We start from the raw sequence: 25,534 nt of genomic DNA, 5'->3' as shown, positions 1-25,534 counted from the left end.
CATTTTAACTAATTTTCTAGACTAACCAGTTCTCTTTCATTCTTGTTTATGCTGAACTTCATGGCCAGTGTTTTTACAAGTGGTGTTAAATTGCTTATCAATGGTAGCTTTGGAGAATCATATTAGATAGTATTTAAGAGACATATGCAATTATCCACATGCCTAAAAGGTAGGGAGATGTGTGTAGAAGTTTTTAAGCATACTTAACAAATTTATAAATAGACTTGCAGAAAACCTAGATTATACCTTAAATCTGAGCATGCCTTACTATTTTCAGCAGAAACATGAAAAGTAATGTTCTAGGGCAGTAGCTCTTAATGTATCACTCATCCTGGCACATTGAAATCATTTGTACAATATGACATGAGTAATGTGTTATAGCAATAGTTAAAATGAAGCAAGATATTTTTTAATGATTTCTTTTTCTCTTTGTAAAGAATAGATTCAAGTTTCTCCCTCTATAATATCAATGTTTTCTATTTTAATCTAATACGTTTTATTGAATAGCAGAAAAAGGCAAGGTTTGGTCTGGTGTGCCAGAGACACTTAGGATCCTGCAGCAGGGTACACTTAAAAGTGTGTCAAGCATACAAACATGATCTATCACATAGTAAGAATCACCAGCTCATATTAACACCTTAGCAAAGATGGTTGAATAGGTCTTGATAGCAAAGAGATACTCTGACAGCTGTGCCAGAGTAAACCTTGCTAAAATGTACTATGTGTCTTCCATTGTTAATAATAGAAAATATAAACCATAGGATGGCAAAAAAAAAAAACACTGCTATTAAGTTTGCTATTGAAATATAAATTAGGCAGGATGGGAAAGCACCACACAAAATGCAAAGGTCGACACTCAAGAGAAAGAGCTAATCTAATTTGACCTTCAAAGTAGACTTTCCTTTCACAATATAATAAAAGTAGAAAAATAAAAGTGAACTCAACTTGAAGAGTTATGCAACTAAAAATTAAAATCAAGTCACAGTTTTAAGACAGAGGCATGGGAATTTGCAAAAGAAGGTCTTTCTTACCCCTGACTACAGATAGACTAGGTGCAAAGTCATCTTGAGAAAGAACCTAAATCAGCTTCACTTGGAAGTCTGGGTCTGGAGCTGAATATTATTTCTTTATAAAGACCATTTAATATATGTGAAGCTCAAGTAACTTTTCTTTTACATTTTTATGTCACGAAAGCTACCCACCTTTATTTTACTTACAGAGTCTGAGTTTAATGCCTTGTTTAGGAAACCATTTCCTGTCATAAAATAACAAACTACTTTCATTTGTTTTAATAATTATATAATTTATGATTTTAATAATTATATAATTCTGATTTCTAGTTTTAACTACTTAATCTAGTTATAATTCATTTTTGTTTATGAGTGGTGAGAGGTTAGAATCTTCTGATGGCTTTTTTCCAAATTGCAGTATAGTTGTTCCAATATCATTGATGTAATTCTTTGTCCTCTCCTGTGGATTGGACCTGCCTCCACTATCATATGGTAAATTTATATACAGAGATGTAAATTTTCTTTAAATGTGTGAAAGAATGATAGCTTCTCAGCTGGATACAAAGATAGGTAGATAAATAGATATTAGAAATACAGAGACAAACCATAATCCTCTCTATCCTTACTGTTATTGGCTTAATTTGTCAGTGTAGGAAAAAGGTATTTTAGAAGCCTCCAGTACAATTATAAAAGTGTCTATTTGTCTTTTTGTTTTATCTGTCTTAGAATTTTTTGTGTCGAAGTTATGATGTTGAATGCCTAAAGATTCAGAGAGTTATGTCTGTTTGGGGAATTACAACTTTTATCAACAGTAAATGGCCCTCTTTATTCTTTCTCTGGAAATCCTGTATTATTTGTTAGTAAAATGCACATTCTACTGTCTTCATTTTTTGTCGGATTCATATAAGAAAATAAAAGAACTTTTATCTGAGCAATGCAAGAGTCCTATTAATTATTACATCCAGGGAGACATTAAACTGAGATAGCAATCACACCCTACTCCCCTGGGTTTTTCTTTTTCCTTTTTTTTTTTTTTTTTTTGAGACAGGATCTTGTACTGTCAGGCTGGAGTACAGTGGTGCAATCATAGCTCACTGCAGCCTTGGCTTCCTAGGCTCAAGGCTCAAGCAATTCTCTGGCCTCAGCCTTTCAAGTAGCTGGGACTACAGATGTAAAAATCATGCCCAGCTGAATTTTTTTTTTTTTTTTGAGAGAGAGAGAGAGAGATGGGGTCTCATTATGTTGCCTAGGCTGGTCTCCAACTCCTGGACTCAAGCTATCCTCCTGCCTCAGAATCCCAAAGTGCTGAGATTACAAGCCTGAGCCACCATACTAGGCTTACTCCCCTTTTTGAGTTATGTATTTATCTCTTCAAACTGCTTGTGATTGCCCCACGCATCTATAAATCAACCTAATAATGCCACACCAGACACTGTAACCCACACCCTGTAGCTTCACAATGCATAGCCAATCACTAATGAGTGTTATTTTTGCAAACCAATGGAGAATTCTTGGCAGACAACTTTGTGTCAACTCGCTCCATATCCCTATTTTTGCCTTTACAAATCCACTTGTAACTGCTGCTAAATGAAGTGTATATTCAGGGTAACTGGAATCTATGCTCCTGGGTTTCCATCCTCAAGCCTGGTCCAAATAAACTCTCTTGTTCACATTAATTTCACCTCACCTTCTTCTTTTTAAATCAATATATATCTTATCTTTATTTTAATTATTCCATGCTTCTTGTCTTTTAATTATTCCATGCTTCCTGTTTTTAGTTATGCCTTTTATAAACAGTATATGGCTGGATTGTTTTTTTTTCCACACAATCTGAGCTTCTGGTTTTTTAAATGTATCAATTCAGTCTTTTTATATGTTGTGGTTACGGTTTCATTGTCATATAGATCTTTTGGTTGTGTGTTTTCTACCCCCCCCCACCCCCACTTGTGTCTTTTTGCTTTATTTTGGGTGTTGTTTTTTTTTTTTTTAAGATGGAGTCTCTTGTCACCCAGGCTGGAGTGCAATGGTGTGATCTTGGCTCACTGCAACCTCTGCCTCCTGGGCTCAGATGATTCTCCTGCATCAGCCTCCCACGTAGCTGGGACTACAGGTGCCTGCCACCACACCTGGCTACTTTTTGTATTTTTAGTAGAGACGGGGTTTCACCATGTTGGCCAGGCTGGTCTCGAACTCCTGACCTCAAGTGATTCACCCACCTAGGCCTCCCAAAGTGCTGGGATTACAGACGTGAGTCACCACACCAGGCCTACTTGAGTCTTTAGATGGATTGGTTAGATTTCTTTTGTTCTTCCTTATTCCCAGTATTGTTAGTTTTACTTGCTGTGCCTTTTTTTTCCTAAAGTGGACACAATTTTTATTGTCTATTAAAGTATTTATTATGAATGAAAATTAATATCCTACCTACCACCCACTAAAAGTAGATCTTTGGCAAGATTTGATTGGCCTGAATCATCCTCCCTAAAAGTTCTATGACTTATTAAAATTGTCTGGAACTAAAGTGTAAAAAATTTCCCTACATTCTTGGCAATCATATTCATAAAAATGACCAAGATCTCTCTTCAGTTTTTCAATTCACAGGGTATTATCATCAAGTAAAACTATGCATTTTACTGGATGATAATATCAAGCAGTGGGCAAGTTATCTTTGCTTACCACTCTTTATTAATGCCTATGCAATCTACTATATTGGATTCTTTTTGTTTGATATGCGTATTAGCTTGCTAGAGTTACCATAACAAGATACCATAGACTGGATGGCTTCAACAATAGAAATATATTTCCTTATAGTCATGGAGGCTGGAGGTCCAAGATCAAGGTGTCAGCAGGTATGGGTTTTTCTGAGGCTTCTTCCTTGACTGGTCACTGGTCACCTTTCCACTGTCCTCAGCAAGGTCTTCCCTCTGTGTAGGCATATCTATCCCTCATGTTTCTTCTTATGTCTTAATTTTTTTTTTTATAAGGGCATCATTCACATTGGATTAGGGCCTATCCTAACAGCCTCATTATAACTTAACGAGGCCCTGTCTCAAAATACAGTCATGCTCTGAGGTTCTGTGGTTTAGGGTTGCAACATACAAACTTTAGGGGAACACATTCATCCTGTAACAGTATATTTTCCTCATATGCATTTCAGATAAGTGCAAAATGCTAACCTTTTGAGTTCCTGATTGAGAAAAACAATCATGTGTCTATATTGGAAAGATTGGTTGGGTATAGAATTCTAGTTGAAAATTATTTTTCCTTACGTAATTGAAGATGTGGCTGCACTGCATGCTAATATCCAGTACCTGCCTACCTTTTAGAAGACTGATGTCTGTCTGATTATTTCTCCTTCAGGATTTTTACACTACCTACTTTTCCTCATAAGTGAATAAAATGTTCTTTTTATTCCCTGGAATCCATAAATTTTCCTGGAAATTTAATGAGCCCTCATCATTTGTCACCTTAGGGAGATTTTCCTCTGTAATTTACTTGGTTATCTCCTTCAAGGAAAACTATTAGACAGATCTGCAAACTTCTGGACCTTTCCCCACCAACCCCTCACATAAATTCACAACGTTTTCAGCTTTTAGTCCTCTGGCACTGTGGTCTTGGACAATAACATCTTTCAGTTTTCCAATTCACTTTTTGGTATTTAATCTGGGTCAGTTCTGCTGTTCAGTCTCTCTCTGAGGGTTTTATTTTTACAATCATACTGTTAATTTCCAAGAACTCTGAATGCTTCCCCCCTTTCATGTTTGCCTGTTAGATATGACTGACACCCAAATCTCTCAAGGAAGTTAATTTTATTTCTTTCTTCATTTTCCCATTGGTTCTATTAACTGTCTTCCCCATGGTGTTCAGTATTCTGTTTAGTGTAGAGTTTCTGTTTTACAGTTTTTCATAACTGTCTGGTTACTTAGTATTAGTGTTCTATTTCTATAGATAGATGAGTCTACACTGAATATTATTACTGTATGTGTTTTATCTTCTCCCACCAAGTAAGAAATTTCCTTTCCCTAACAGTGAATATGCATTCTGATTCAGGATCTCTGGTTTCATAATGCTCTGATGTAAAGGACTAGCTGTTTTCTAGTGTGTTTATGTTTATGATGTATTGTTAGCTTGTTTATGTGTTGAAGGAGGTACACGTATTTTTATGGCAGTCATAAGGGACATTGCATCATTTCTCTGGTCTCAGTACAAACTCTTGGAAACTCCTATGTTGGAGCTCCGTTTCAGCAATATTTACCCATCTTGTCTGTTCTGGGTACGAATGCTAGAATCAGCAACTCCTAACCCAAGGAATCAGCCTGGCTTTTCTGGAGTCCTTGGATTAATTACCAGATGGTGACGTATACACGGCTCTTTCTCTTTAGTCTTCGTCTCTTTGAGTTATTCCATAATTTGGCTGGAACAGTTCACATTTTTGTCATTGGTACTGATCTTTCCTTTTACTTGTAGGTGTTTCCAAATGCCTCAGTTCTGTTTATGTATTTTCATCAAACAGTTTCCATTTGATTTAAAACTTCCAGAAAGTCCTAACTATTTTTGTAAGCTGGTACCTGTGATCCTGATTTTCCTGTGCTTCTGTGGATTTATGTCAGTGTTTTTCCTGTCTTTCCAGTGGAACATTTTTGGAGAGTATAGGTAAGTGTGTGTTTCAGTTAGCCATCAGACAGAAATGATTTTTCTAAATATTTACAACTTTTGAAGAACCTACTAAAAGAACAGTAATTCAGCTCAGAAATTCATTTTTTCTCCATTTGCTGCCTTGCAGTGTAAATTTTCCTTCAATTTGAGGGAAGGTGTTTTGAAGGCATTCTGAAGGTTGTCTGTGTAGTGATATTGTTCATTGAGAGAAAAGCCTGTAAGTGTCAGGCTAACTAACATTAAATGGGTCATTTTGCTAGGAAGAGTATTTTCTTGGTGCTTTATTTCTGATTACTCCTATTTCTAGTTACTTGGTTTCTTTCACATAATGTGATGTTAAAGTTGAAGAGCTAAATACAAATCAGCCATTTCAATTTCCACATCCATAGTAGCTATAAGTTTTTTTCAGTTCTTCCTCCTGTGAGACATTCAGTGATGTTTATTACAAACCAAGTGAGGTGCAAGAAAGACTACCCAACTGGAACACAGGAAACCTGTGTCCAACACCCAGCTTAGAAAGTCACTAAGGATTAGAAACTCAGAAATTTCTAAAGCTCTCTGCTTCGCGTCCTTCCTTTTTGCAAGTACCTTAGTAATGCTTTAAGAAAAAAAACTGAAAAACCTAAAACTACATCTGAAATTATTACTGTTTTAATCCCACAAAAGAATGCCAACTTCTCATAATGAAATTCCCCAGTTACCACTCTCATTATCATGACGTGACTTATCCTTGTATATTAGCTCCTTTTTTTCCACCATAAGATATATATGATATGTAATAGCAATAGTAATAACATGTGCTTAGTGTTGGTACTGAGTTGACATACTTCACTTAAATTTAAACCTAGTAACAGATCTATCAGGGAGCTATAGCACACTTTGTTTTATTGTACTCCATTTTACTGAACTTCACAGATACATAGATATATATATATATATATAGAGAGAGAGAGAGAGAGAGAGAGTACAAATTGAAGGTTTATAACAAAATTGCATTCAGCAAGTCTATGTATGGCTGCTATTTTCCCAATAGCTTGTGCTCGCTTTGTGTTTCTGTGTCACATTTTGAAAATTCTCCCAACATTTCAAGGTTTCTTCTTATCACTATACTTTTTTGTGTGTGTGTGACAAAGTTTCCCTCTTGTTGCCCAGGCTGGAGTGCAATGGCACAATCTCAACTCACTGCAACCTCCACCTCCCAGTTCAGGCAATTCTACTGCCTCAGCCTCCCAGCTAGCTGGGATTACAGGCATGCGCCACCACCCTTGGCTAATTTTGTATTTTTAGTGGAGATGGGGTTTCACCATGTTGGTCAGACTGATCTCGAACTCCTGACCTCAGGTGATCTGCCCCCTCTGCCTCCCAAAGTGCTGCGATTACAGGCGTGAACTACCACGTCTGGCCTACTTGAGTCTTTAGATGTGTTGGTTAGATTTTCTTTGTTCTTCCATATTCCCAGTGTTTATAAGTTTTAATTGCTGTGTCTTTTTTTCTAAAGTGGACATCATTTTTATTGTCTATTAAATTATTTACATACTATGAATGAAAATTAATTGCACACTTGTAACTCACCACCCAAGTAAAAGTAGATCTTTGGCAAGATTTGATTGGCCTGAATCATCCTCCCTAACAGCTCTATGACTTACTAAAATTGTCACCATGCCTGGCCTCATTATATTTCTTATGGTGATCTGTGGTCAGTGATCTTTGATGCTACTATTGTATTTTTTTCTGGGGTGTTATGAACTGTAATATAAAATGGTGAATACAATTGATAAATACTGTGTTTTTTCTGACTGTTAGATTGACCTGTGGATCCCTTGTCTCTCTCCCTCTCTTCGGGCCTTCCTATTTCCTGAGACAAGACCACATCAAAATTAGGCCAACACTTAAAGGCCAATGGTCTTTAAGTGTTCAAGTGAAAGGAAGAACAGCACTTCTCTCACGTTAAATCAAAAGCTAGAAATGATTAAGCTTAGTGAGGAAACCATATCGAAAGGTGAGATAGGCTGAAAGCTAGACCTCTTGCTCCAAATAGCTAGTCAAGTTGGGGATGCAAGGGAAAAGTTCGTGAAGGAAGTTAAAAGTGCTACTCCAGTGAACACGCACATGATCACAAAGCAAAACAGCCTTAGTGCTAATATGGAGAACGTTTAAGTGGTCTGGATAGAAGATCAAACCAGCTGCAATATTCCCTTAAGCCAAAGCCTAATCCAGAGCAAGACCCAACTCTCTTCAGTTTTATGAAGGCTGAGAGAAGTGAGGAAGCTGTGGAAGAAAAGTTGGAAGCTAGTAGAGGATGATTAGTTCATGAGATTTAAGGAAAGGAGCCACCTGCCTAACATAAAAGTACAAAGTGAAGCAGAAAGTGCTGACGAAGTGCGCGATAGAGCAGCAGCAGGGTTTGAGAGGATTGATTCCGATTTTGAAAGAAGTTCTCCTGTGGGTAAAATACCATCAAATAGCATCATTTGCTACAGAGAAATCTTTTGAACAAGGAAGAGTCGATCATGCAGCAAACTTATTGTCTTACTTTAAGAAATTGCCACAGCCACTCCAGCCTTCAGCAATCACCACCCTAATCAGTGAGTAGCCCAACAAGGCAAGACCCTACACCAGCAAGAAGGTTATGACCCGAAGGCTGAGATGGTCATTAGCATATTTTAGCAATAATATATTTTTAAATTAAGGTATATACATGGCTTTTTGTAGACATACTGCTGTTGAACACTTAACCAACTACAGTGTAGTGTAAACATGACTTTTATATGCGCTGAGAAACCAAAAGATTTGTATGACTCATGTTATTGCAATATTCAGTTTATTGCAGTAGTCTGGAACTGAACTCGCAATATCTTTGAGCTCTGCTTATTAACGTGTCTTTCATTTAATAGCCATTAAAACTGAAATTTAAAGAGATTAAGTAACTTGGCCTATAACATTCAATTAATCTGGGAAAAGACAGGATTGGAATCTGGGTCCTAATTCCTATTATGTTGCTCAGCTTTCTGGCTAACAGGTAGGTTAAACATTGGGGGAAAGTTCTATGCTTTTGAAATATAGTAGAGATTAACAGAAATGCCTCCCTATATCACAAATAATCACCAACCAATTTTGGACAGTCCTTTATAGTTTGAAAAAGTATTTCATATATATAAACCCGTTTAATTTGCTTTGAGGTGTTAGGAAGGAAACTGTGGGATTCTTGGTCTTCGTCTTAAATAAGAAAGGTGAAGAAAAAGATAAGAGTGATCTATTTCCTCAATCTTTAATGACTCAGCTGAATTGTAGATTGTTATTTCATCCTAATTCTGATTGTTCTAAGATTTGTTTTTTATTATTACCCACTCCCCTACTTGCCTATGGTGCATTCTTTATAACATGCCCTAGATTATTTATAATTCAGTGACATCCAAACCCAGAAATTGTGGTGAAGTTTTAGTGCAACAAAGTAATTAAGTTTTTTAAACTTTTTAATTTTAAATTCAGGGGTACATGTGCAGGTTTGTTACATAGGTAAATGTGTGCCATGGGTTTTTATTATTATTATTTCATCACCTAGGTATTAAGCCAAATAACTAGTACCCATTAATTATTTTTCCTGACCCCCTACCTCCTTCCACCCTCCACCCTCCACCCTCCAATAGGCCCCAGTGTGTGTGGGCTCCCCTCTATGTGTCCACATGTACTCATCATTTCGCTCCCACTTAAGTGTGAGAAAATGCGGTATTTGGTTTTCTGTTCCTGCATTAGTTTCCTGAGGATAATGGCTTCCAGCTCCGTCCATGTCCCTGCAAAGGACATGATCTCATTCTTTTTAATGGCCGCATAGTATTCCATGGTGTCTATGTACCATATTTTCCTTATCCAGTCTATCATTAATAGGGATTTAGGTTGATTCCATGTCTTTGCTACCATTAATAGTGCTGCAATGAACATACATACCTATATGTATGTCTTTATAGTAGAAGGATTTATATTTTGGGGGGTATATACCCCGTAGTAGGATTGCAGGGTAAAATGCTAGTTCTGTTTCTAGATTTTTGAGGAATCACCACACTGTCTTCCACAATATAAGTGTTCCTTTTTCTCTACAACCTTGTCAGCATCTGTTATTTTTTGCCTTTTTACTGGTAGCCATTCTGACTAGTGTGAGATGATATCTCATTGTGATTTTGATTTGTGTTTCTGTAAAGATCAGTGATTGAACTTTTTTTTTTTTTCATATGATTGTTGGCTGCATGTAGGTCTTCTTTTGAAAAGTGTCTGTTCATGTCCTTTACCCATTTTTAATAAGGTTGTTTTTGTTGTTGTAAACTTAGGTTCTTTAGAGATGCTGGATATTAGACCTTTATAAGATGCAAAGTATGCAAATGTTTCCTCACATTCTGTAGGTTGTCTGTTTACTCTGTTCTTTTTGCTTAGGATTGCCTTGGCTATTTGGGCTCTTTTTTGCTTTGTTCTTTTTGTTTGGGATTGTCTTGGCTATTCTGGCTCTTTTTGGGTTCCATATAAATTTTAAAATAGTCTTTTCTAGTTCTGTGAAGAGTGTCAATGGTAGTTTAATGGGACTAGCATTAAATCTATAAATTGCTTTGGGCAGTATGGCTATTTTAATAATATTGCTTCTTCCTATCCATGAGCATGAAATGTTTTTCCATTTGTTTGTGTCATCTCTGATATTTTTCAGCACTGTCTTGTAATTTTCATTGTAGAGATCTTTCACCTCCCTGGTTCACTGTATTCCTAGATATTTTATTCATTTGTTGCTACTGTGAATGGGATTTTATTCCTGGCTCAGCTCTCGGCTTGACTGTTGCTGGTATATAGGAATGCTACTGATTTTTGTATGTTGATTTTGTATCTTGAGACTACTGAAGTTGCTTATCAGCTTAAGAAGCTTTTGCGCTGAGAAAATGGGGTTTTCTAGATATAGGATCATGTCACCTGCAAGCAAGGGTAATTTAACTTTCTCTCTTCCTTTTTGGAAGCCTTTATTTCTTTATCTTTCCCGATTGCCCTGGTCTGGACTTTCAGTACTGTGTTGAATAGGAGTGGTGAGAGAGTGCCTCCTTGTCTTGAAGGGGGAACACTTCTAGCTTTTGCCAATTGAGTATAATATTGGATGTGGGTTTGTTCTATGTGGCTCTTATTATTTTGAGGTATATTCCTTCAATATACAGTTTATTGAGAGTTTTAAACATGAACGGATGCTGAATTTCAATGAAAGCCTTTCTGCATCTATTGAGATACTCATGTGGTTTTGTCTTTCGTTTTGTTTATGCAATGAATCATATTTATTGATTTCTGTATGTTGAATGAACCCTGCATCCTAGGGATGAAGGCTACTCGATTGTGGTAAATAAGCTTTTTGATGTGCTGCCAGATGAGTTTGCCAGTATTTTTTTTTTTTGAGGATTTTTGCGTTTATATTCATTGAAGATATTGGCCTGAAGTTTTCTTTTTTTCTTTTTTTTTTTTTTTTGCTGTATCTCTGCCAGGTTTTGGTATCGGGATGATGCTGCCCTAGTAGAATGAGTTAGGGAGGAGTCCCTGCTTTTCAATTTTTTAACTATAGTTTCTGTAGGAATGGTACCAGCTATTCTTTGTACATCTGGTAGAATTCAGCTGTGAATTCATCTCATCCTAGGATTTTTTGGTTGGTAGGCTATTTATGACTGCTTCAATTTCAGAACTCCTTATTGGCCTGTTCAGGGATTCAGTTTCAGGGTGTATATGTCTACAAATTTATGAATTTCTTCTAGATTTCCTAGTTCATATGCATAGAGGTATTTATAATATTCTGTGATGGTTGTTTGTATTTCTGTGGAGTCAGTGGTAATATCACCCTTATCATTTCTGATTGTTTATTTGAATCTTCTCTCTTTTCTTCTTTATTAGTCTAGCTAGCAACTACCTACTATATTAATTTTTTTCAAAGTGCGATCTCCTGGATTTGTTGATGTTTTGAATGTTGTGTGTGTGTGTCTCTGTCTCCTTATCTGTAAACAGGGTAAGAACACTACTAACTCTCACAGCAGTACCTGAATAATCCTGGTTTTTATAAGTAGATGGATTTGTCTTTTAAATAAGTTGATGAATTGATTATGGTAGAAACATTTTTTAATTTCAAAAGAAAATTTGTTCAGTGTTTGCTTTTGTAAAGAATTAATAGTTACACTATAATAACTTATACACAATAAAAATCAAGTTCTGCTCTCCTGCCCTCCTTCCCCATGTTGCCTCCGGTACACATGTTCAAGCTATGGTCCACAACATTATTTTCTGATAAATATGTTATAACAGTTTGATCTAAGTGTAGATACATTATATTGTACTTGTCCTTAGAAGAAAACAAATTTTAATATGCAAATGTTTATTTATATAATACATAAATGGAAAAAACTATAGTAGGCATACAACCTAATTATGACTTGTAGATGATGATTTCTAGATACTCTCCTACTAGAAATGAATGTTAAAAGTCCTAAGAAGACTATTTTATTTATATATGTACTCGTGTTCACCTTATTCCATATACTGTACATGGCTATTGACAATCTGGGAATTTAAAGGTGCAGCCCTCAAGAAGCTGTTAAATAACTAAAAACAGAAACAATTGGGCTCTATGGTTGGACAAGGAAAACACTCAGAAAATTTCCAATTTAAAATTTCCTATCAGTAGGAAAATATTAAAAAATAATTTTCTGGGCTGGACACGGTGGCTCACGCCTGTAATCCCAACCCTTTGGGAGGCCAAAGCGGGTGGATCACGAGGTCAGATCAAGACCATCCTGGCTAATGCAGTGAAACCCCATCTCTACTAAAAATACAAAAAAAAAAAGTAGCCAGGCGTGGTGGTAGGAGCCTGTAGCCCCAGCTATTCGGGAGGCTGAGGCAGGAGAATGGCGTGAACCCGGGAGGTGGAGTTTGCAGTGAGCCGAGATCGTGCCATTGAACTCCAGCCTGGGTGACAGAAAATCCATCTCAAATAATAATAATAATAATAATAATAATTTTCTGCATGTATGGATATGTTTATATATTGAATTTTTCATATATCTCATGTTTTCAATACAATTTAAGTCAAGACATTTGGTTGTGTTATTTTTCTGGTTAATATCCATTATGTCAAAGTATAAAAATATTTTGTTACATCATTTTAAAAAATCCATTTATTATTTCAACAGCTTGTACTGTTTTTTAAAAAATTTTATATTCTTCATAACTAAATTCCCTATTTCTAGTGTTAAATCCCCTACTTAAATTAAAACCTTTTTTGTTATTCAGAAACTGAATAATGTTTAAATTTAGCAAGTTCTCTTTAAGTTTTTAATGTTCTACATTATAAGCAGTAGCTTTGAACATAATATCTTTACATATAATATAACCTTGATGATAACATAAACTGTACTATAATTTAATATTTTTATATATTCTTGGAATCTATATTTTTATGACAAAGATTATGCTAAAATTATTACTTTACATTATAAAATGTTGACAATATATTACTGGGTCTGTGTTTGACTAAAATTGAAAAAATATTAAAATAGAAATAGCCAAATTCATCCAGCAATTAATTTTTAGAAAACTATTTCAAATAATTATTACTGTGATATGTGTTGCTGTTTTAGTAGAGTATGTTTAATAAATGTAAAATTAGAAACAAATGACACTGGAATTAATTATTTTTCAAGGAAGTTAGCATGGTGGTTTTTCAAAATTATTGACATTTAAAAGTTATTAAAAATAAACATTTTGTTGAGAGTTATCACACAGAAACCCTCAGAATACAGTAATATCAATTCCATTGAAGTACAAAAATATATGCTGTAATTTTAGTTGTTAATGGGCTTCCCATTAGACATAATGAATAAACAACATTATGAGTTCTTAAATAATACTCCTAGTTTTCCTCATTGACCACAGTGACTATGGAATCACTTGCCATAACGTAATTATTCAATTTAATACACTGGAGGTATTATAAATACATGTTGCTAATGAAATAACCTACAAACTGGCCGAAATTTCATTGAAATAAATAGTGAGTTAGTGAAGTTGACCAGAATTAATTGGGACTAGTGGTAGGGTCAAATAATGGGGTAAGATGTGTTGACATGTATTGGAGAGTTTAATGCTCATGACATGGGGGAGAAAAAGTCATGGTATGATTTTGAGAAGCAGAGTAGGAAGAGAATGGAAGGAAAATGAATTTGACAAGAGCATGTAGGATTGAAGATTTAAAAGACTGAATGCAGAGAGAAAAATAAACTGTAAAACCAATAAAAATAGATACATTAATAAATATGTGCAGAGGTTTGGGGAAAAAAACAAAGTGTTGCAGTTACATTTTCATGTAATTTTGCTTTCTAAAGTAATTTTGCCAGAAAAAAATTTACAAAATAAATATAATAAAGCCATTTATTTTTAAGTTACTGTGATATAAACCAAGATTTTTGTAAAACTCAGAGTTCACTTTAATTAGGTTCTGTATAGTACACTCTGTTATCAGCAAATTGAATTAGACATTTCACATCTTTTTATTTTTAATTTTTAAGAAATGGAAAAGTAATTGGATAAGCTTGTAAACCAAGTATCCACCAGATGCTGGGGCTGAAGATTCTTTGGGATGAGTGCTTACGTGTCAGACTGGAAGTAGTCAACAGATCCAAATTCCCTTCAGATTGAATCTTAGCTTCTTTTGTTAATTAGAGGATCAACATTAAAAGTATTTTTTTTTTTTTTTTTTTTTTTGGCTTAAGAAATGTCTCGAGAATCATCTTTTCCAAAATGTCCAATTTGACTTTAGGGTTTAAGTCTCACATTTCAGGTTTCCAAACTTTGGGCAAGTTTTAAATTTTTCTTTAGTTTATAGTCATCTTGATTTATTTTTGTTTTGTTTAATTTACATTAACAGCTAGATTTCTGAAATTGATCTTAGATTTCTTTTGTACTTGGGGACACTAGCAACATGCTTAACTTCTGGCTCTGGAATATTTGGTGATTCTTGGTAGTATTTCTGGAATGTCAATTTAATATCATAAAATGTAATAAGATGACTGGTATTCTTTCCTTACAGTATAAATTTTGGATATATTTTTATTTATTTTTATTTTATTTTATTTTATTTCTTTTGAAATGGAGTCTCGCTCTGTCGTCCAGGCTGGAGTGCAGTGGTGCAATCTCAGCTCACTGCAAGCTCCACCTCCTGGATTCACGCCATTCTCCTGCCTCAGCCTCCCGAGTAGCTGGGACTACAGGTGCCCGCCACCATGCCCAGCTATTTTTTTGTTTTCTTTTTGTATTTTTAGTAGAGACGGGGTTTCACCGTGTTAGCCAGAATGATCTCTGTCTCTTGACAGATCTGCCTGCCTCGGCCTCCCAAAGTGCTGGGATTACAGGCATGAGCCATTGCACCAGACCATATTTTATAGGATAAGTTAACTGTAGATAAATTTTGACACTAAGAAAACAGTGACACAGTAAGATTTTTTAGTAAGAGGGAGGTCATTGGAAAAATGTACTATTGCAATAGAAGAAAATTAATATCCATGTATTTTCTTTTCTCTGGGTCTTATTTTCCCATGTGAAAAAAAGCATTGTATAACTGATTGCTGAAGTATACTATAAGCCAAATATAAATATATAGAGATATATAGATAGTATTATATATAAGTATCTAATCATATATGGTATGATATATAAATATTACTATATTACCAAATTATACATAACTTTGGTATCTAACTTTAAAATTTAGGTACAAAAAGAGAATATAGAAATATTTCTTTAATCTTATCTTTTTCCTCATTAATTATAAGATGTTTTAAACAGCACTAGAAAATGCCATATTTTTTAAAATTATTTCTGCTGATAAACAAAAATACTAAATCTAGCATGTTTGTTGGTTTCAAAGCTAACTATTTCTCTTTCATTTCTTGTTTGTTGCATTTGTTAGTCACTGAACTATAAAAAAAAGTGCTGAATATCGATGCTAGTTAATCCAGGAAGATTTCCATCTTCAAAATGTTAAAATATTTTCTGCACATTACTGTGGTTTTTAAAATGACTTCTGTAATCTCATATTCATTATCATATTCATGTATCTTGAGGGTCCTCTTTTTCTGCAGTTACAGAACCTTAGTGTAACACAGACAAAGTTCTTTACAATAAAAAAATTGTGTTTATATCTCCTCCAGCTTTTTAAATGCTTAAGACACTTACAGTTTTTTTTTTATTATGTCCAGTTTGACATGCAGAAGTTGATGACAGAAGCAAACAAAGGTCCTACTAACCAAGGAAAATATGGCATCCATTGACTCACTTTATAACTCACAATTTCTACAGATAGAAAATACAATAGTCAATATATCGAGCTGTTACATAGCCAGAGATTTCATTCTTTCATCAGTCATCTGGATGTCCTGATACTTCTAATATCCAATCATAAAAAGTTGTTTTTTGATGATTTTTAAAGGTGTATACCATTGAAGAATCGGGGCTAAACATCCTGGTGTGGTCAGTGATTGGAAATAAAAGAACGGGATGGACATATGGCTATGTGCCTCTCTCCAGTAACAGTCCATTTAAGGTGGCATTTGAAGCTGATTTGGATGGCAATGAGGACATCTTTATTGCCCTTGATGACATCTCTTTCACCCCAGAGTGTGTGACTGGAGGTAAGTGATTCTTTCAGAAAATGGGAATAAGTATTTATTTTTAGTATCTAAATATACTAAATGTTTGGGAATTTCTGAGGAATTACATTTATTTCCAGGTCCAGTTCTAGTTACACATGGAAAAGAGTCATATATAGTAAGAAGTAAAGTTTATCTGCCCGTGAACTTTGCCATGAAATTTTCATGTCTTCTTGGCAACGAAATAACTTTGCACTAAAGTTGTTTTAGAAACCCTGAGGAAATTTTGTTCGGCGAATGTAGCTTTATTTTCTGCTCTCCTTATTCCCAAAGGTTCACAAGAACTGCACAAGGCAAAGGCCCCCGTGGCTACCTGTTATCTTCCAGACTGTTTTCTCCATCTGTATTGACCTTTCCCCTTCCCCAGGCCACGTTCCTTCTCCTAACCATTTCTACCGTACAAGCTAGAAGGCTCATTCTATTTCAAAAAGAAAAAAAAAGTTATATTCTAAACACCTTTTCTTAAAAAGTCACCCCTTTAAATGAAATCTGAATTTCTGCTATTTAAGACGTTCTGCCCTAAGTGGGGCTGTTTGTTCCCTTACTGAGTCTTCCATTTAAAATATTAAATAGTAGGGTCATTGTCTTTCTAGCTACTCAGTGCCTCTTTTAAAGTTTTTTTTTTTTTTTCCCCTAACACTCCTACTCAAAGGTTTCTTTTCTTTTAAGGCCACACATCTGAATTTTTATTCTTCTCATAGTTTTTCTCTGGATTCTAAATCCTGGGCAATTTCAACTTCAGGTGAGACACCCTATCTAAAACATCAACTTCTTTGAGTCTAATAGGTAGTGCAAACCTGCTTCTGCAATAAGTCACTCGCATAGTTACATTCAGGGCCTGAGCATCCCCTTTGAAATCTTAAGGTTAAAAATCTCATATAATCACCACTTTCTCATCTTCATTACTCCTCCGAAGGCTGTTTTCTAGTAACATTAATAATAAGAAAAATATATTCTAGATCATCAAGGCCTCCTGGTTTTTGGGATTCCATAAACAGCCTCTTACTTTTTCTCCCAATAATTATAGATTCAATGATTAACACCTTATCCAAATCCATTCACATTCTGAATTTTGAATTCTGTTATGTCCTATTTCTTAAATTTTTCACACAAATTTGAATACTATGTGCCAGGCAATTTGCTAAGCATTTTGCACATATTAATACATTTATTTATCAGCACACTCCTGTAAATAGATTCTAGATATACATTCATATAATAATATGAATAGATCATTCAGCTGATATTCTGCCATAATGGCTTTATGGTAAATAAACTTATTTACAATAAATTATAATTTATTTACAATAAGTAAATCTATTATTGTAAATAGATTCTAGATCTATATTCATATAATAATATGAATAAATTATTCATCCCATATTCTGCCATAATGGCTTTAATCGTCTTTGCAGTTGAGGTCATATAACCTCTGAATTTTCCAAAACTGTTGCTAGTCATGCTGATTGGAACCACTAAATGTGCTGGTATCTTACCTTAGCTAGGCCTTTTAGGGCCCCAGACACATGAGTTTCTCATTTCCTGGCACCCATTTTCTCCAGCAATCCTCAAATCCTCCCATTTCTCCCAGGCACATTCTTCACTCTGCTGGTATTCTTGTGTCCTTTGAATAGAAGTAAAGCCATTTTGTGATAAATTCCTTTAATTTCCTCATTTTCACCCCCTAAATGGGCCTGCATCTGCCTCCAAACTCTTTTTTTCACCATTTATCTCAGGAAAAAAAAAAAATTCTTCATCTTCCCAAGCACGAATATATATTTTTAGAACATTTGCTTTCTCAACTTCTCTAAGCCATTGTTCCATAAAAGTCTTCTGTAGCTCATGTATTCAATACCTCTTCTTCCACTCATTCTTGGCTGTGTCTTTTATATATATATATTCCATAATATGTATATATATATATTTCATAATATGTATATATATTATAAAATGTATTATTATATATTATAATATATATTGCTAATTACATTATTATATTATTCATTAGTAACATATATATTAACATGCAGTTCGTATATATAATTCTACATACATCATTATATAATTATATATATTATATATATACTGGAATATATATTTACATATATTTCTTATATATGTTATTCCATATGTATATAATGGAATAATACATATTTATATGTATTTTATGAATTTTGAGCTCCTCAAGAGCAAGAGAAGCTTGAGAGCTTATATTTCATCTCCAGATTCTAACATAGGGCCTAGGAAATGTAGCCTAAGAAATTGCTGTTTTTCAAAATAGCATATTGACAGTGAAAACTGGTTGTGTGAACAACAACCTAACATTCACCAGAGTATAAAGGTTCATCTTTCCCAGTATGTTATAGAACAGATTTTACTGTCAAGGACTATTTTTAAAAAAACAAAACACTGTGACCTTTGGCATTAAACCTTGAACTTTGTCATTTTGTGTAATAAAAGTACCTCTCCCTAGCCCCATTCTCTCCTCCAAAATCCAAAATCTTAAGGCATAGCTTCTGCAGCACGACTTCATTATTGATTCAGGCAGTTGCTTTTAGAAAATCATAAATTAAATCAGCACTCCTAAAACTGGGGTGTACAGATGCCCACAGCAATGTCCTAGGGAGTATGCAATACCACAAAATAAATCCGATGTAATTCATTGGGTTTATCTGAAAATTTTGGGAGAAAAGTTAAATAATTTATTATGTGACATTTGAAGTAAACACAAATCTACTATATAGTGGAATGTCAAAGAGAAAACAGAAAGCTTTAAAGGAATGTGGTCCTTTAGCGCTGTTACTAATGTCCTCTTCCCTGTGGTTTTTGGCACTATTGTGGAAAATTTTGAAAGGTGCCTAATAGATAATTTAGACACTGAACACCTGTGTCATATAATAGACAATATGCATAATATATTGGTGAATATGAAAGTTACAACCAATGCAAGATCTAAATAATACAAGAGTCTATTATTAAGTGTAGAAAAATGATAAAAGTGTAAAACCAATTTTAATAAGATATCCATTAAAAAAGATATCTATCTATAAATCCTGAAAGATATACAAAATATAATATCTGTCTCTGAAAAATAGAAATATGAATTATTTTTCTTTTCTTCATGGTATTTTTCTTCCATGTTTTTAAATGTCTGCTTAAAACTGTGTTGTTTGTAATTGGGAAAAAAATAATGATGTTGCTTTATCAAGTAAAAGTATAATGTCATGATACATATAATTAAGAACCACATATTTTGGATTAATTATTGTTTTAATCTTGCCCTAAATGAAGTTATTTATTGAGATTATTATAGGGCACTGTTGCATAGATGGATTTATTTCTATTACTTTGAGTCCTGTGTTTTTCCAATAGTTATTCCTGTTAATAATAACTCCTATCTGTGAAACTCTTTGAGAAATGTGAGAACAGATTATAATTAGCTCTTCTTACTTGCCAAGGTTAGGGAACGTCAGGCAGAATAAACGTTACGGGTGAGCTGTTCTGCTAGTAGTTCAGGCATCTGATGTTTCACCGTTCAGGAGCAAATCTTTATCCTGTGTAAGAATGACTAATCTAGAATTAGTTTATCCTGTGTAAGAATGACTAATCTAGAATTAGTTTTGCCTTAGTGGTTTTTCTTCCAGTTGCCTTAACTTTCCAAATAACAGCCAACAAAGTTAGGCAGAAGTTTTAGATGTTCAAGAAGGAAACAAAAATAGCAATTATATATATGCCTCAGAGACATTTGGCAAAAATTATCTTTTAAGTGTTAGTACTTAGCAAGGCAAACTTCATTTCCCAGAAATGCTGGATAAAGGAAGCATTCTTTTTCACATAACATTTAAAATAGGTCAAATTGAGACATTCCTCTTTAAAGTTTCTATTTTATAGGCTAAAAATCTCCAGAATAGGATGCAGTTTACCAGTGAAATATAGTTGTTAAAAAATGCAAGAATTCTTATAGTACAAGACCTACCACAATGAATGTTTACTGAATAAAGCAAGAAACAGAAATTAAATATTTTTTTCAGTATCCATTTATGTGTTCATACTTCAGCCCTTAGGAAATGTGAAAAAGTCTATACCATTAAAACTACTAGCTTTGTTTGTCTTTCCTTAGTAAACACAGACAAGACACAAATGAACCAAGGCACCTGAATTAACAGATAACTTTCTTCGGATCTTACAACAAGACATCCGGATTTGTATGTTGAACATGCCAGCTTTCTGCTCAGGTCCAGATTAACATCCTACAATTGAAAACAGCAAACTCTCAACTTCATTTCAACCTCATATTAGGTGTTTTGTTGTTTTTATCACCCCCACAAACTCCCATAATCGGAAGGAATATAGAACAACATTTGTCACCCCAAGTTACCTGCAGTTTTCTTTCCATGTAGAAGATTCCACTAAAAACAGCAGTCCTATCCCCCACCAACCTTTACCTTCCGCATTATTACTTCTTTGTCCTGCCTTAATTCCTTTACGTTTCCCAGGGCAACATTTTGTAAACGAAACAAACTTGACGAAATAGGAAATCTCCAGAAATTCTGAGTCAGCAGAAGAGTGTGTTTATTTTTATTGCATCTGTTTTCCTTAAGCCATGTGAGTTTCCAAGAGAGAAATGTGTTTTCTGTTTTACTTCTATCATTTGAAACAAGGAGGATCTCATCTGTCTCTGTGATGAAGAAACATTTTACAGCACTGTTAGGACATGGATACTTTTAAAACTAAATGTGAGGTTGTAAAAATATTTGAAATAACAATGGCTTGAAAATACTGTGCATATCTGCGCCGTTTTGTCAGGAGTTTAATAAGGTGGCAAATACCAACAGACAGAACCCTATGGAGATTGCGCCATAGCTAGGAAGTGGATTATTTCCATATAGAAGTTGGCTGGTACACTGAGTAGAATAGTATCTTCTCAAAAATCCATGTTCTTTGCAAGACCTCAGAATATGACCTCATTTAGAAATATGGCCTTTGTGGATGTAATTAAGAAGTGAATTAGGGGCATTTTGGAGTAGGATAGACCCTAATCCAATATGACCAATGTCCTTAGAAGAAGAGGAGAAAACACACAGAGAATACCATGTGATGAAGGAGGCAGAGATTGGAGTAACTCATTTACAAGCCAGGGAATGTCCAGCATGGTCAGCCAAAAAGATACTAAGAGAAAGGAGTGGAGCAGCTTCTCCCCAGAGTCTGCAGAGAGAGCAGGGCCCTAGCAACACCTTGAATTCAGACTTCTGGTCTCCACAACTATGGAAGCATCAATGTCTAGCGTTTTCAGCCATCTACCTTGTGTTACTTTGTTACTGTGACTAGGAAACTAATACAACTGGGAGCATTGAAGCCTACTTTATAGTCAAGAACTGGGGGCAAATCTTCATTATGCACTGCTTCCTGTTTGCTTTCTGTCTCTCTTGTTTGCTATCTGGGATGGGACCCCACTGAGCCATGAGCTCTAGATTCTGTACAGCAGGCAGACAACCTTGACCATGGGACATTTTCCTTCTGGATCCTGCCCCAGGTCAAGGTGGTTGGAAACCCTCCCTGGACCTGGAAGCCATTAAGGCTTGGCCTCGCATCACCATGGCCCTCTCCTAGGAGGGACTCAAGGCTGGCATGGCTCTGCATGGCAAGCATGGTGGATCAGGGCACCTGCCCAGCTCAGCCAGTCCCTGGTGCCCCTTCCTCTGAACCAGGTGGCGGCAGCAGCCCTGGGCAGAAGAGACAGCTAGGAAGTGGTCTCATGGAAGCCCAGTGGAGCAGAGAAATGAGAAACAAAGCACATTTCATCCAACTTTAGGCAGGAAAAGCAGACATTCGCCCCCTGCCTCATTTTCTTTCTCTTCCCAGAATAATCATTAAACTTCTCCCGTGCTCAGCCACCCCCTTCCCCCACAAAAAGAAAAAAAAATCTTCATTATGCTAACTTACTACTCATTGGACCTGATTTTTCTCATCCATGAAATGATTATTGTCAGGATTTAGTAATATGCCTTTCCTAAGAGTTGCATTAATCACTTCACGCAAATGAGGAATCATTTTGAAAAACCTACGAATCATTCTTAAGTGACCTAATATATCACTTAATATTCCCCATTGAAACATGCTGCATCTGAAACTCCCTTAGATAAAGGCAGTAAATAACAAGAGGTGCTATGATATGGTCAAACGCTGAGAAAACTCCAGTTTGGGAGATTAACATTATGGGCACTTTCTCCCCTTCCCCCAGTGACTAGGTTTTGTTGTTATTGAATTGAAAGAAAATAGACCTTCAGAGAGTGAATGGAGATTCTAAAGAAAAGAAATGTCATCATAGGGCATCCTTTTTGTCTTGACTTGATAAATATTAGTTAATGGCAAATAGCAAGGTGCCAAACAAAATAAAGAATAAAATTCATAATAAAGTTAAGGGGAGTAGTTCAAATTCTGTTTCACTGCTGAAAAAATAATAGCTCTCACTTCATTAATGAATAGAGACTCCCATTCTTCTTTCGTATCTCTAGGCCGGACTAGCAAGTCCAAGTTAGAATTTTCAGGTGTAATCTCTTAAGCACAAATTATTTAAAGGCAGAGATCTTTGTCAGTTGTGTTCAATGGTGTATTCTATATGCCTGGATGAGTTCCTGTTATGTAGTAAGCACTCAATGAGTATGTTGTATGACTAGAGAAATATGTTGGATGAAGAGATAATTAAGTAAAAGTCACCGTTAGTTGAATTTATGTGGCACCTCTCTCTTCATACTCACCAATGACCTCAGCCTGCAAAGTTGTCTCAATTTTGTGTTTGGGGAAAAGAGAGATCAAGAACAAGAGACAGAGAGAGAGAGAGAGAGAATGAATTTTGTGAATAGTCCAGCAGGCTCTGTGTGGTTGTATTGAGTGGTGGAAAGAAGACTGCTGGAATAAAATTATGGAGAGCTTGGTCTAAACCATGGTTGAGCCACTAGATACTTGTACAATTTTGGACAAATCATTTAAACTCTCTAGACCATGTTATGTCATCGGGGAAATGAAATAGATGATTGCTTAAATCCCATCCAACTCTGCCATTTTGTGATTATATGAGACTAGATTTGGAGGAGAGGATTAGTGAAACAGAAAGAAGGCACAGAGCATGACATGGGAGAGTAGAGAATTCAGAGAGAATGAGGAGGGAATTAAAGGAGATCTGGGAGTTAGAGGAGCGAGGTAAAAGTAGAAATGTCGTTGCAGTTAGATGCAGAAGACTTCTCACTACTGGATGTGTCTTTGAATTTAAGTTTGCCATTCATACAGTCAATGCTAGTTGACAATCAATGTGCTGCCCTCAAGTTGGATTGGAAAGACAGGTAGGAATGTAGCAATGTCTACAGCTCTCGAGGAGTTTACAATCTAAGAAAATACTGTTATAATGATGCATACCTGAAAGTTTAAAGTACAGTTTGCCCTTGAACTACATGGATTCAAATTGCCCAGGTTCACTTATTTGTGGAGTTTTTTTCAACCAAATGCAGATGGAAAATGCAATATTCGTGGGATGCAAAACCCACATATACAGAGGGCAACTATTGGTATAAGCAAGACCCAGCAGGGCTAACCAAAGCCCCAGTTTGTAGCATTTGCCTATTTGGTGTAAATACTCCCAGCATGGTTGATTTCAGGCTGCTCATGTGACATTCCTGAAGGTGATATTAGGAATAGATACTCAGCATCATCTGGTGAACCAGTACAAGCAGCATGCTACAGGATGCTAGTAGTGTCAGAGGAGTGAGCCCCAGGTTCAACAGCGCCACTTCCCTCCCAGCTAGACACTGGGAATGAAAGCAAAGGCCATGGTTCATGGCAAAAAAATATAAATAAATAAATAAATAAATAAATAAATAAATAAAGTAGCACATTTACTCAGCATTATTAATAGATATTATTGCCAATGAGCAATAATGTTTTCATAATAAGGATATTTGTACCTTTTGTTTCAGTTGATAAAGAAGGCCTCAGAAGTCTCTTGGTTATGAATGATAAGGAAATGCCATTAGTGTCTTCAGTGCCTGTGCATACCTTTGTAAATATCCACTTTGAAACCAGTTACTATCCACTGCTCCATATCCTTACTCTCAATACAGCTCAGTCAGTAAGTTCTATAAATGTTGCCATCTTTTCTTCTCCCAGTTTCTTTTTACTGCCCAAGTTCTCATTTGAGACCTTCTGATTATTCATCAGACTCTCTGTAACGACCACATAACTGATGTATCTAATTTATTCACACATATGCAACTCCCAAATTAGTCCTCTAGTACCAATTATGTTGTCAGTTCCAGAAAGGTAGACCACTCCCCTATCTTACCACAATAGAGAAAAGAATATGTTATTGCAAGCAACAGAATTGTGCTTGGGCTAACTTAAGCAGAAAGTGAGTTTACTGAAAGGATATTGGATTGCTCCAAAATTCAGAAGTAAGGTTAAAAATCCAAACCAGGGACATGAGCAGGAAGTAAGTGAGACAACGTTTGAGGGTAAGATTGGCTAATGCCACTGCCTTCAAGTAATTGCTTGAAGAATTGTACCCCTCTGCCATCACTATGAATAATCTTAAATACTCCCTATGTCATTCCTCCAAAATTGAAAGTGCTGGTTGGAGCATACCATTTCCAATCCCAAGTCATACTTCCACACTTCAAAGTCACATTAAGTTACTCTATCATCTTTAATTTGCACAACATGCCTCTCTGGATGATAGCCATTCTTATTCTCATTTTATCAGAGTTAAGCTTGAAAATTCTGCAACATTTGTGCCAAATTATAACATTAACCAGCAACAATAAACCCTCTATGTATACTTTCATGTTGTATAATAGAACACAAATAGAAGGGAAATTAATCAAAATACATAAATTCATGCAATTTGTAAAGAGGAGAAGAATGCTTAGTGGTTAATTGCCTACTAAATAAGTTTCTTATTCTTTAGTACACCTACTGACTTATCTGTCTCTGTCTATAAAATGATCCCTTTAAACAGGATCCTTTGTCTTTCTCAAGTCATTACCCATATCCCCTCATCTCCATGATTTTAGTCCTACCACTTCTCTGGCTGAGAAAGCACAACCCTTTATCTCCTCTTGTGTAAATCCTCCTCCAATTTCGTGGCAGAACAAAAGCTGCTTTCTTCATGAACTTATC

The 25,534-nt window shown here is 35.4% G+C and overlaps 1 protein-coding gene and 1 long non-coding RNA gene across 6 annotated transcripts in view; one reads left to right on the top strand and one right to left on the bottom strand.

The window, feature by feature from the left end:
* The window catches only part of LOC105488243 (uncharacterized), a 48,462-nt gene extending 27,535 nt beyond the window's left edge, over positions 1-20,927 (bottom strand). The window contains exons 1-5 of one of the 2 annotated variants that reach the window (XR_011608218.1): positions 20,745-20,927; positions 20,521-20,616; positions 19,817-19,920; positions 17,863-17,990; positions 16,349-16,784 (exon numbers count right to left, since the gene is read on the bottom strand). This is a non-coding gene — a long non-coding RNA (uncharacterized lncRNA). Of the gene's footprint in view, positions 1-16,348; positions 16,785-17,862; positions 17,991-19,816; positions 19,921-20,520; positions 20,617-20,744 lie in introns of those variants that run through there. The other variant, XR_011608219.1, reaches the window with a different exon arrangement.
* Positions 1-25,534, top strand: part of LOC105488276 (MAM and LDL receptor class A domain containing 1) — a 1,027,522-nt gene that overhangs the window by 801,615 nt on the left and 200,373 nt on the right. For all 4 annotated transcript variants that reach the window (XM_071070418.1, XM_071070419.1, XM_071070417.1 and 1 more), the window contains one exon: positions 16,147-16,348. In XM_071070418.1, the coding sequence (XP_070926519.1) occupies positions 16,147-16,348 (202 nt within the window). The remainder of the gene's footprint in view (positions 1-16,146; positions 16,349-25,534) is intronic.

This window comes from Macaca nemestrina, chromosome 9 (genome assembly GCF_043159975.1).
Source record: "Macaca nemestrina isolate mMacNem1 chromosome 9, mMacNem.hap1, whole genome shotgun sequence".
NCBI classification, from domain to species: domain Eukaryota; kingdom Metazoa; phylum Chordata; class Mammalia; order Primates; family Cercopithecidae; genus Macaca; species Macaca nemestrina.
The sequence above is the reverse complement of the archived record's forward strand: the minus strand, read 5'-3'. Positions and strand labels throughout refer to the sequence as shown.